General features: G+C 44.1%; 2 protein-coding genes across 2 annotated transcripts in view; one reads left to right on the forward strand and one right to left on the reverse strand.

The window, feature by feature from the left end:
- LOC143355612 (elongation factor-like GTPase 1) overlaps positions 1–12,955 on the forward strand; it is a 35,044-nt gene that overhangs the window by 18,106 nt on the left and 3,983 nt on the right. The window lies entirely within an intron of this gene.
- On the reverse strand, positions 3,078–11,085 carry Aos (protein argos). The gene is made up of 4 exons (XM_076790640.1): positions 9,572–11,085; positions 5,247–5,467; positions 4,915–5,086; positions 3,078–4,452 (listed from the first exon to the last, which is right to left on the reverse strand). The coding sequence occupies exons 1-4, from the start codon at positions 9,824–9,826 to the stop codon at positions 4,204–4,206; spliced, it is 897 nt and encodes a 298-aa protein (XP_076646755.1). The 5' UTR covers positions 9,827–11,085; the 3' UTR covers positions 3,078–4,203.

The following is a 12,955-nucleotide window of genomic DNA, read 5'->3' on the forward strand; positions in this document are numbered from 1 at the left end:
GTTGCGAACGTTGCTTCTGATCGTCGGCCAAACCGTTCCATCAAATATCGGAAGAACGTTCAACGGAGAAACGACGCGCGCGCGCTTAGATGCGTTCCAGTTCCGGATGAGACTGCGAGCTCTCCTAGAAGACATGCCGCCTATGAGCCCCGGCTAGTCCCACTTACCAACCAACCAGAAACCCCTTGACTATGCGTGGAATCCCAAGCTGCATCATCTCCACCAATCCTCTAGCTTGGCTCGCGCTCTACGCTTACTTCTACGCGAGCCGAGTGGATACCCCTGCTTGTATATACCTGCACACACCTACGATAAGCCCAAGTCCCCGTCCTCTCGAGCGATGGACGGAACCACAGAACCATGGAATCGCGATCCGAGCAGCCCGGCAAATCCGAGCGAGATCCAACTTTGAAACGAAAAACAGATCCGAGCGAAAGAGGAGGAGCGAAAACAGAATGAGAAAGAGACAGACCGAGGAGATGATGAATAAACACGATGCCTTCGGTGACGCTTATCGTATGCAGTTAGCTGTAGCCTAACATCCGTTCGAACGATAAAGCGACAACACAACCAATCACCAGATTAACGACATTGGTCCTCTTTTTTTCTTCCGTTTCCTCCCTCTCCTCCACCTTACCTACATATTTTCTAGCATTTTCTTTGTAATCCTCCTTCCTTCGTCGAGTGTGCCTTCGTTCGCCTATCCTTTTTTTTTTAATTTTTTTTCGCTTTCTCCGCTTATATTTTCCTTATTATCCTTTCGTTTTGTTTCGCTTAGCCGGACCTTGATTTTTGCCGTCGTTTCTCATTTTTTAATAAACCGTAGGAGTCGCGTCGGTTCGAAAGAAATTTCGGTTGCGGATCAAAACAAAATGGTCAACTGGTGGACGCGCGTTCGATGTCTGCTGGACGAAAATGTTCTCCTTTAGAGTCTCGACAATCTACCGTTACCGTCAGTAGGACACGACTACTCGAGCATAAAATACGCTTGATCGATTCCACTGTCGATACCGCGATACCGAGGAGCAATTCAAACTTGTCGATTACTATTTTCTCGGTCTTATCGACTAAAACGAATCCCTTCATTTATGTAATGAATTCAAACTCGGAGAAAGCAAGAAGCTAAAAGATAAACGAATCGCGGAGGATCGGTAGAACGGTACCGCTATTATTCGCGAGTTCGATCGAATACCAGAATATATACCAAAGTATATTGAGCATGAAATCATCGTGGTTCGACTATTTCTACGTAGTTGACCAAGTTCACTGCTAACATTTGCTCCTGGATCCTAAGACGAAAGCTGTGTGCTAGCGATCGCGGCAAACCTCGATCGTTCGCTCGCTCGCTCACTCTCGGCCCTCTCCTCGCTTTCCACGCCTCCCCTCGCCTCTCCTCGTTCTTCCTACCAAGGAATGCAACGGTTGAACATTCTACGTGACCAATTGAAAATATAGATCGTTACCCCGGCGACTTTGCTTGCTAGGGAAACGTGGCGAAACCTTAATGCGATCGTGCACGACGAGCGTATCATCGCGCGACTACTTGACAGCTAATCGACAGGATACCGTGCCATTTCGCGTTTAAATGGAACGGGAGTTAATCCTTCGAATATTCGGAAGACACAGTTTTGGATGCGATATAGAATCCGGTCGAGGCGACAAGTTTATCAGATTAAAGGAATACCGACGAAAGAAGGAAATGGAACCAGTAGGAAGTCCGCGGTACAGTTACTTAGTAATTTGATTGGCCGAGCAACGTATACGATCGTTCGATACGGTCGAATATTTATCTATTCAAGCGAAACTGCATGGTTTCCATGCAACGATCGCGGTTCGAGAACCAGCCAAAATTTTCACGACCGACATGTCGCCGGAACGGGCGGATTTTAGTAAAAAAGCGAAATTCATCAAGCATCGATATTTATCGATATTTGTAATTTTCTAAACGATATTATTATAACCATCGGTGGACTTCTGACGCATCACCGTCGTATCGCAGTCATCATCGCGGCATTAACTATTTACCAGTTTCGTGTATACAGATCTTCCATCTCATACACATAATATGGAAGAGTTTGTCAGCGTTTGTGGCCCTCACGGACGATGATAGTATGATAGATAGATGGGATGATAGACCCTATATGTATTGCTAGTACGCGTTCTGCGCCATTTTAGTCTGGCTATTAACGCTTGAACTATCGACCCAGTCAAAATGACCGATGCATGACTTCTTCTTTCACAATTATTGATACTATAAAAACGTTTGTACGAGAAATTTTGTAATCTATCCCTTCTTTCGAAACCTGAACCAACTCAATCTTGTTGTTATTATAAAGGGATAAGTGTAAGTTATGTTTAGGGCTGGGTAGTTCTAGTGTTCACGCTGTTACCGCGAATTCTACATATTTGACAGCTACACCGCTTCGTAGATGTATCGTTGCATTTTCAAATGCTGCACGCGTCTCGCAGCAAGAGTAGAATCTAGCGCAGCATATGTTACGTACTACCTCCATGGTACCTGCATAGGTATAGGTATAGGTATAGGTATAGGTATAGGTATGTACAACTACGAGTGCGAGCATGGTACCTGCATAGGTATAGGTATAGGCAGAGAGGAAATGAGAGTGCTCACGCCCGGGATTTTAGAGTCCCCGGTATAGTGCTGCCCCGTATTCTAATTTTTAGCCTGGACTAGAACCTGCATCATCTTTTAAGCCTGGAGCAGAACCTGCATCATCTTACGATTAACTCATTAGCAGCGGATTCCAAATAATGCCAAAGTGGATGCTACTTCTATGTTAAAAGCGGGTCTTCTATGTAGGCTCTGATCCAGCCTAAAAGATGATGCAAGTTCTAATACAGGCTAAAAAGATGATGCAGGTTCTGGTCCAGGCTAAAAAGTTGATGCAGGTTCTGTTCCAGGCTAAAAAGACGATGCAGAAAAGTGGGGACACTAAAACCCCGAGCGTGAGCACTCTCATGTCCTCTCTGATACAGGTATAGGTATGTGCGAGTACGAGTGCGAGTAGAATTTCTCCCTCGTTTACAACGATACACCGCGGCCACAAAGCGTTTCGCCATCTAGCGTCGTCAAGTAGAGTCTTATCGAACAGATTCGATCGACCGGACAGAGACAGTCGCGCATCATGTTCCGAACTATTCGCTGATCGCAAACTTTTCAAATCTCCAATGTAGAAAGAAAACCGCGGGTATAATAATTATCCGCGACTATTTATTAAATAGGTAGATACAATCGTTGCCGCGTACGTCTACGATACAATTATCATAATAATAATAATAATAATTTAGCGGTAGTCCGATGTTACATGCCGATGATGTTATGCCTAATGTTAGCCGCAACACGTTCTCTATGTATATTATACCATTAGATTAGTGCGACGATATCGTGAGTCTTCGGTAACATTGGAATACATATTTACAAGAAAAATGGTGTGTTAAGGTACAGCGGTATAACGCAATGACGGCTCGCGTATAGTCACTATGGAAATTGATACTATCGATAACATTTAATATAATAAAAAGATACAAAAATCTTTGTATGGAACTGCGCGCTTCACAGTTCGGGGTGTTTGACTGTTGCGCGCATGCGCACATAGGAAGCTGAAATTTTCTGCAGCAGCACCACCACTAATTTCAGCTACGAGCCGCCACTGGTGTAACGTATGAAAACAAGCATCGTAAACAGCACGACCTCGTAGTGCACGACATCGATGGATAGAAACATTACGTATAACGAATCATTGAACACTTTATCGAAACCATATCCGATTGCTCGTTAACTTCCCGCCACGGTTTCGATCAAGACACACGAGACTGTCTGGCATTGTTTCCGATTAAGCTGATTCGGCGGTGACAATTGTCAAATAATTTGGAAATGCCATAATAAATAACAAGAAATTCTATACATATTCTGTGATCTACTTCTCTATTTACTAATGCTAATACTAAAACTAATTCGAATGCTAATTGTATGCTGTACATTGAGTTCTAACCTCTTTCGTGCTTCAGAATCAATTTGAACTCGACGATTTCATAGAATTTGGACAACGTAATGTACCAGGTGTACAGGTGTAAAGCTGTACAAGCTATAAACAAACTGTACACAGACTTCACAAACTGTATACACAAGTTGTGCGGTCTGTGTATGGCAATATAACGAACGGGAATGCGGATAGGGACAGTTTATACAGTGTAAACCGCTTCGGAACGATGGGACTGCGAAGGCACGCAATATCCGCTGTAAGTCTTAATCTCCAAGACACCAGAATAGGATCTTGCCGGAAGCGAGCCCGGATCCGTGTGACGTCTTGGACACCGATGACCCTTCGGACATTGGCAAAGGGGCGACGCGTTCACTTCTTCGAGCTGCGAGGTTCGTCTCTTTCGTACCGTGAACAGTCGACAAGGCTCCTTGTGTTGACAGCGCAGTCTCTGAAACGAAACATTCCTTTCGAATCTCGGTTAATTTGTGGCCGGTTGCCGGTCGTCGATCGTCGCGCCAATCCTCGGCAAGGAATGTGTTTGTTGCAAGCAATGGCGGCTAACATGTGAACACTGCGGAACTGCAGCACCCCCTATTTCCACTTGATGTTATCGGTAACATTTAACCCTTTGCACTCGGATGTCCCCTCTAAGGGGACATTATGAGTCTAGAATCGATGGCTCCGAGTGCAAATGGTTAATATAATAAAAAGATACAAAAATCTTTGTATGGAACTGTGCGCTTCTCAATTCCAGCGGCTGGACTGTTGTGCGCGTGCGCAGATAGGAAGCTGCATCCTCACTAATTTTAGCTACGAGTGACCACTGGTTGCAAGTGAAACGAAATCGAAGGAAAAAAGGACACAGATGTAGACTGGGAAACAGGCGAACAATGGAGATTGAGAAACTTACGCTTTGCGGAGAACACGCGAAAGCATAAATAAATCCTGGATTTCCCTCGGGAGATCTATGCGCTTGTCTGCGGACCAGATAGGGCACGCTGCTCGGCCGACAGCGACAGTAGACTCTTTGAACGGTCGCGTTCGCCGGGCCCCCTCCTGGAGCTAGGGTCCATGTGATATCCCTGCAAATAGCGAAGCCCGTCTTCTGTACGTAATGTCAGTTAGAACGCGCAACGATCCGCATGGCACGGCGCGACGCGTCGCGATGCAGAGCATCCGCGACACATCGCGCGGCACGTTTGATCGTTTCGGTGTACATAGCTGCTCGAACAACCGACTAACTTGAAATAACGACAGATAGGAAGACGCTTCACCGGCTCGCAAAGCTTATACTGCCGTGTTTTATCGACTATCGTGTGCCCGTCGTCCCCGTGCAAGCTACTGGAACAGGTACGGCCATCCGGACAACGACATTGTCTCTCGACCCATGGCGAGCCGTATAGATCCACCTTGCTGCAAACTTCGCTTCGATCCAAGCATTCGGGTAATTCTCCCTCGCTGTCCTAAAATTCCAAAAATATTTTTAACGAGTCACCGTACACCTGTCAACGAAGACAGCTCACCACCGCGCGTTTCGCCATTTTATTACGATTTTCCGGTCCAGTAGAACACTACCGGAAAATAAGAAACTTTCTGGTATAGTGATATTGCGAAACGCGGTCGTGCATCAATCTTTTATGAGACCTTGATATGATACGATGCGATACAATGGGTGGCGTTTAAACCCTTGCACTACGATTTATTTTATGGTTTCAGTGATTAGAACTTTTTTGTAATTTGTGATTTCATATTGTAATTTCTATATGGTCTTCAATAGCTGTATATGAACAAAATAGAATTTGATTGTGGTTTAACCTCTTAACTTAACAATTATTTTGTAAAAATGGGTATTATATTGTATTATAATACCCGAGTATTCTCAGGCTTTTAAGTTAAGAGGTTAAATGAAATTAATAACGTACATATTTATTAGACTCTGGTCAGAATCTTTAGCACGAGTATGACGCGATATTTATCGCCGTCCCGCTAAACTTGAAAATACGGCGGGAAAGAGAAAAAACTAATTTTCGCGTTTGCGAGGATAAGTCGATTACAGGAAGAACGATCCGTTACTGCTTTGAAATAAAAAGGACTAAATGCAACAACGAGGTCTGATTGTTGCTGAAAATCGTGTCCGTTGATAATCATCGTAATCATCACGTACGAAACTTGTTACAAATAAATATACAGTGACTCCCACTAATATTCGGACGCTCTTAGAAATCGCATAACTTTGTCAATATTGGACTATACTACTTGAATTTTTTTTTTTTTGAGAAGTTAGAACAATTGTATTGCTACATAACGTGAAAAAAATGTTTGACTAAAATTGCAATTGGTCGAAATTACAGAAAAAGTACTAAAAGTTGTATTTCGCAACTTTTTCATGCGGGTTTATATTAAAAATGTAAAAAGTACGTTTTGTTCATCTGTATCAATTATACATATTCCGAATATTTCATCTAAATCGGCTAACGTTGCAATGAGCTACAAACGTTTAACGATGAAAACTTAAGGGCGAAAGTCGCAGAATTTTTTGCCTTGTCAGGGAATTTCGCCCTTATGTGATCATTTTAAAATATCTGCAGCTCATTGCAACGATGACCGATTTCTATGAAATTCTCAGAATATGTATAATTCACACAGATCTACAAATCATACTTTCTAAATTTTCAATGTAAGTCCACATAAAAAACTTGCATAATACAACCTTTAGTATTTTCTCTGCAATTTCGACCAATTGCAATTTTTGTAAAAAATTCTGCTAACCAATTGTGCTAACTTCTTCAAAAAATCCAAGTCGTATGGTCCAATATCAACAAAGTTACACGATGTTTAAAAGCGTCCGAATATTAATCGGAGTCCCTGTACATGCGTACGGGTGTCGGTGACGGTACACTTTCAAACCGCTGTTTCTGTAGAATCTCGCAACTTTTATCAATTGTATACGCGTTAATTCGCGTAAAATTAAAATTTGAATCGAGTAACGGCGCAAAGCCAAACATTGACACCTAGAAATCCATTTCTGACAAGCAGACCGTGTTCCAGGAATCCATCGAAGAAATATCAAGTAAATGAATCTGTATAAATAGATGCCCGAAAGTTGACTATAGCTCGATTCGCACAGTCCCATGAATGATCAAGTGAAGAGAGTTGGCAAGATCGTTGGACGAAAGTATGGTAGAAAGGGGAAACGGATAAAATGAGATTGACAATCGTAGAAGGAGAGGTGGCTCTATCGTGATGCAGAGAAGGAGATGGGAAGGGGGATCGCAGCAGAGAGAGAGAGAGAGAGAGAGAGAGAAGAGGAGAAGGAGGAAATTGTGTGGCAAAGGCGTTAAAGAGTACGCATCTTCCCGCGTTGCGTCGTCGAGGAATAGACATCTGGTCTAACTGCACTATTCAAAGAGCGTCGGTCAATCCTCTGAATGAGGCAATCACGTACGTCCTGTCGAGTCGTCGTTGGCAATCTACGGCCGCGTACGAGAATCCGAGCCAAGCTCTTTAAATTATCCATCCGCTCTCGTCGCGTGTACAGGTCTTTTCCTCGAAACGTTGCTGCTTTCGTTGCTTTCGTTGACGAACCTGATCGCATTGCTACACAACGCGACCATCTCCCCACGGTTTCCTATTCTCCGAACACACATCGATAAATCTATCGAATCCATTTGCCGGAACGTTTTGGGGGACAGTTCAGAGCCGTTTCGATCGAATAGAAGTTGGTCTAGATCGTTGTAGTTCGGACACGAGTATCGCGATACCGAAGCTAGAGAGATCGGATAACGACGTTAACCGATACGTCGTGTAAATGTATCGATCAGCCGAGTCGCTTTTAAAATCATTCGATGATTTTCCCATTCGCTCCGCGCGCTCGCGCGCGTGCTCTCATCCCTCCCCTCCCCTCCCCGCCATGTTGTCGACCCGTTCTCCGCCCGTTCCGCCGTGTTCTTTGCTTTTTCTCTGTTTCTTTCCCTTCGCTGCCCTTTAGAAGTCCGTCTGTCTCTTCCTCTTGGCGTATTCCCAGAAGATCATTCGTATTAATGCCATCGGCGGCGGTAAACTAAAATGGGATAATAGGGGGACCGGAAAGGTTGTGCGATTCATCCGGAAGTTCTCACGCGTCTCTCGCTTCTCTCACAGCCGTAGTGAAAATGACACCTGGCCGCGCTCGCTTGCTCCCTTGCTCGTTTACTCGCTTGCTCGCTCGTTCGCTCGTGCGCTCGTGCGCTCGTTCGCTCGTTCGCCCGTTCGCTCGCACACACCACCAGATGACATCCAGAGAACGAAAGAACATTCCGGTATCAGAGATACCTGCGTAAACGCCCTGACGCGACGCGCCGAACCAGACTGAACCGGGTCGAGCGATTCGACCTTACAGCAAAATTGAAAAAAGAAAGAGGGAAACAACAAGAAATAGGACCCCAGTGGACAGTGGACCCCATTACCGTGGGGGTACCAATTACTGTGCCTATATTAATTATTTTTAAAGCATAATAAATATTGGAAAAGAGATATATAACATCTATATTAACTAATTTTAATGAAAAAAATCCAATATCTCTTTTTTAATATTCATTACGCTTTGAAAATAAGTATAATTAACCCTTTGCACTCGGCGCTATTTTCATTCTAAAACTCAATTTTTCTTCCGTCTTAGAATATTTTCATTTCATTCATACGAATCTGATCCGATTTCCACATGTAATATTTAAATGTTTAGCAATCTATTAAATACAAATTTTATAATGTAACATATACGTTGTAATATTTTCTGTAATTTCTTTGAAATAATGCCACAACAATTTCTAGTGATGCTTCAGGGTCACCACTCGAGTGCTAAGGGTTAATATACGCAGTAATTGGTTCCCTTACAGCTCGGGGAGACTAAGGGTCAGATTATACTAGGCAGGTCAGACAAGGTGTATAATAAATAAAATCGTGATAAATTGATGTGTATAAAATTCTATCGAGCAGAATTCGGTTACCCTGTTTTTGTATCTACCGTTTATGCGCCCTCAGCGCCCTAGTATAACCCGACCCTACCTCGAGGACACAGGGAAAACTAAAAATCCCGCACGTCTAACAAACGCCCACACGTTGCTCTCCGATGTACGATAGTTTCCGCTCGAGTCGAAAATATCGCATCTACGAATCATTCTTCGGCAAAAGAAAAGAAAAGAAGAAAAGTATTTCCTCCCGAGCGCTTCCGATAAACAAATGTGTCTCGCGTTGTTTCGATGTTGCTGTTATTCGTTCGAGCAATGTACGCTATCGTGTTCCAGAGATCGTTACGGTGATACGACACCATCTGGAATGGCTATGTCAACTTCCATAAACGAAATGATACAGAACGGAATGCAACGGAACGCGATAAAACGCGACGAAACTTGGCTGCTGGAATATCCGAAGGAAAACACTTGAACGGATTTGAGTATATGTATCGGTTCGATGGACGGTTTCCGACTTCGACGATCTCGTTTCCGGTGAATCGAACGGCTTGATCGTGGACGAGGAGACGTGTCCCGCGGGACCGTCTAGGAATATCCGAGTTTAGGGAGAAAACTTACCCCGACTTGGTAAAGAATTCTGGGCGGTTGATGAACCGGACGATGCTTTCTCTTCCGATCGATCAAGTCGATCTTGATCGCCGTGTCTCGGAACTCGTGCAACTCGGTCAGGTACTTGCCTTCGTCGAGCGACAAATATTCGTTGAGCAATTGCTGGCCAGTTTCGTCGAGTTCCGCGCCGAGAAGGCTACCCTGGCTTCCACGAATAAACAACTGGCCGAACATCGCCAATAACAGGCACAACAAATCGGCCATTCTTCCCGGGCTCAATCTTCGTTTTCGTCGGCGTTCCTCTCGCGATCGATGCTGGACGAAAAATCGTCGGGTCTGGTCAAAATCGAACGAACACTGGAATCGAAAACAGCGCTGATCGGTAGACGCGCGTGCACGTGCATCTAGCACGGATTATCAATCGTCGCGATTCATGGGGAGCACTTTGCATCGCGAAAATCGGGATGCCGGTTTGCAGTTCGTTTGTCGTTACGGCCCGATCGAACCGAAATTCGCGTGGAAGACCGTGAGAACACGAGCAGGAACACGCGGGACAACTTGAAAGCAGACCCGTTGCCAAAGCGGTTCGCGAAGCGTGTCGCGCAAGATCACGCAGATTCCCGCTTCTTCTTGCTTCTTCTTGCTGGATCTTACGTCGCATTCATCTCGTTAGGTCGCGAAGACGTCTCGTTGCCGAGTATGTATCGAGTATCGTGTATCGGGTACGCGATCGCGAGTACGAACGGGGCTCGCCGATCGATCGGAAATAACGGAATTCGCAACTTGTAGAAAACTTTCTCCGGTGATTTTCTTTCGACGCGAATCGGATGTACAGTTTGCCTCGTCCGGATTTGTCGCTCGGTTGATGCTGCGGTCGTGCCTGAGGTCAAAGAAACGAGGTCGTTCGAAATTGCCTCCCTTTCGATAGGACGACGAGCGTGTTTTACCGATCGATCGATCGATCGATTCGACAGTCAATCAAACGGTCGTGCCGATCCATATCACTTTTCGAAATGTGTACGGAGGCTCGATCCTCGAAAGAGATTCAAAACTGTCCATCTACGGTTAACGGAATCATAGTCGAAGAAGCACAACAAAAGCGTCTCAATCCTCTCGCGTTAATCCGTTCGCGCCGATATAAAGTAATACGCGTTCACTGGTCAACGGCGGGCCGACAAACGTAACGTGTTTTCTCGAGAGTAGTTCTCCGTTCGTTGAATCGTTGCGTCTTCTTGCGATCCGTCGCACTGTTCCTCGATCCTTTTTCTTCTTACTTCGTTTCTCGTGGCCTTGCAACTCTCCTTCGACTAGTATCTCATTTACGGTGCGAGTTGTGCGCGGTCTATGTCCTACCTAGGTCGATGCGATCCAAATCAACCCGAAACCCACCGGCTTGCAACTTTCGTGCCACGCGAACTTGTACCATTCGTTCAACTGGACTTCTAACAGCTACGGGCAAAGCATGAATGAGTGCTCCCTTCTCTTGTTTCACTACTCCACTCCACTCCACTCTCCTCTCCTCTCTCCGCTTCACTCTTCGCTCCGCTCTCCGCTCCGCTCCACTCTCAACTCCATTCTCCACTCCACTTCACTTCACTCGATCTGACTTGACTCCACTCGACTCTACTCTACGCTACTCTACTTTACTCTATTCTACTATATCGTACTCTACTCTACTCTACTCTACTCTATTCTGCTGTACCCTATTTTACTCTACTCTATTCTGTTCTATTCTACTCTACTCTTCTCTATTCCGTTCTATTCTACTCTACTCTGCTCTATTCCGTTCTATTCTACTCTACTCTGCTCTATTCTAGTCTACTCTAATCTACTCTATTCTATTCTGCTGTACTCTATTTTACTTTACTCTACTCTACTCTACTCTACTCTACTCTACTCTACTCTACTCTATTCTATTCTGCTGTACTCTACTCTACTCTACTGCACTCTATTCTGTTCTATTCTACTCTACTCTGCTCTATTCCGTTCTATTCTACTCTACTCTGCTCTATTCCGTTCTATTCTACTCTACTCTGCTCTATTCTAGTCTACTCTAATCTACTCTATTCTATTCTGCTGTACTCTATTTTACTTTACTCTACTCTACTCTACTCTACTCTACTCTACTCTATTCTATTCTGCTGTACTCTACTCTACTCTACTGCACTCTATTCTGTTCTATTCTACTCTACTCTGCTCTACTCTACTCTACTCTACTCTACTGTACTCTATTTTTCTGTGCTCTACTCTACTCTACTCTACTGTACTCTATTTTTCTGTGCTCTACTCTACTCTACTCTACTGTACTCTATTTTTCTGTGCTCTACTCTACTCTACTCTACTGTACTCTATTTTTCTGTGCTCTACTCTACTCTACTCTACTGTACTCTATTTTTCTGTGCTCTACTCTACTCTACTTTACTGTACTCTATTTTTCTGTGCTCTACTCTACTCTACTGTACTCTATTCTGTTATATTCTATTCTGCTCTATTCTACTCTATTCTACACTACTGTATTCTACTCTACTCTACTCTACTCTACTCTACTCAACTTACTCTGTTCTACTCTACTCTACTCTACTTGATATTCAAAAAATCCTCATCGTGGATCATCTGGTCCTCCAGGCTATATCATTTTTGCTCCACAAGAAAGAGACAACAGATCCCTTTTTTTGGAGGATCTCGTGCGAATCCGTCACACGATTCGGAATAAAAGAATCTTTTGCATCCGACTGAATCGCATGCGAGATAAACACGATTACCGAGATACTCGTCTTTGAAAACAGTTTATTGAACATGATTCGCTAAGGTCTATTCGAGCTATATTTCTTGAACAAATACAACTTGAGAACAGCAAGCAACGTCTGCACAGTGCTTGTTCGCTATAACACGGAAGCCGAGAAATATTTGAGAGAACTGGTCCCGTGAAACGCATAATCGCATGGTGCACGGCCCACGTATTCGATATCCGTATCCGTATCCGTATCCGTATCCGTATCCGTACCTGTCGCGTACTCGTACCACCGGTGTAGGCGGTCGTCCCGTGTTGCTCCCGTAGCACTTGCGACCAAGTCACACAAACACGTTCGTATTGCTCGAGCGCGTTATTGTTCCCGCTGTTATTCATATAGTTTCTTAACATTAGGTTTACCGGGCGCTAAAAGTGTTACTAAAAATTTTTAGCCATTTCTTTTTAACAACATACACCCAAAGAAATAAATTTGTTGAATACATTATATTATTTGTTGAATATATTATTCTTCATGGATGTATAGATTCTTAATAATTGTAAATTAAATAATATTAGAACCCGCCATTTTAACGGGTCCCGTGAACCTAGTGTTGAAGTTGTATTCATCGTCAACGAAGTATACGTTTTTCCAGCTATGTCGA

Source organism: Halictus rubicundus, chromosome 7, assembly GCF_050948215.1.
Source record: "Halictus rubicundus isolate RS-2024b chromosome 7, iyHalRubi1_principal, whole genome shotgun sequence".
NCBI classification, from domain to species: domain Eukaryota; kingdom Metazoa; phylum Arthropoda; class Insecta; order Hymenoptera; family Halictidae; genus Halictus; species Halictus rubicundus.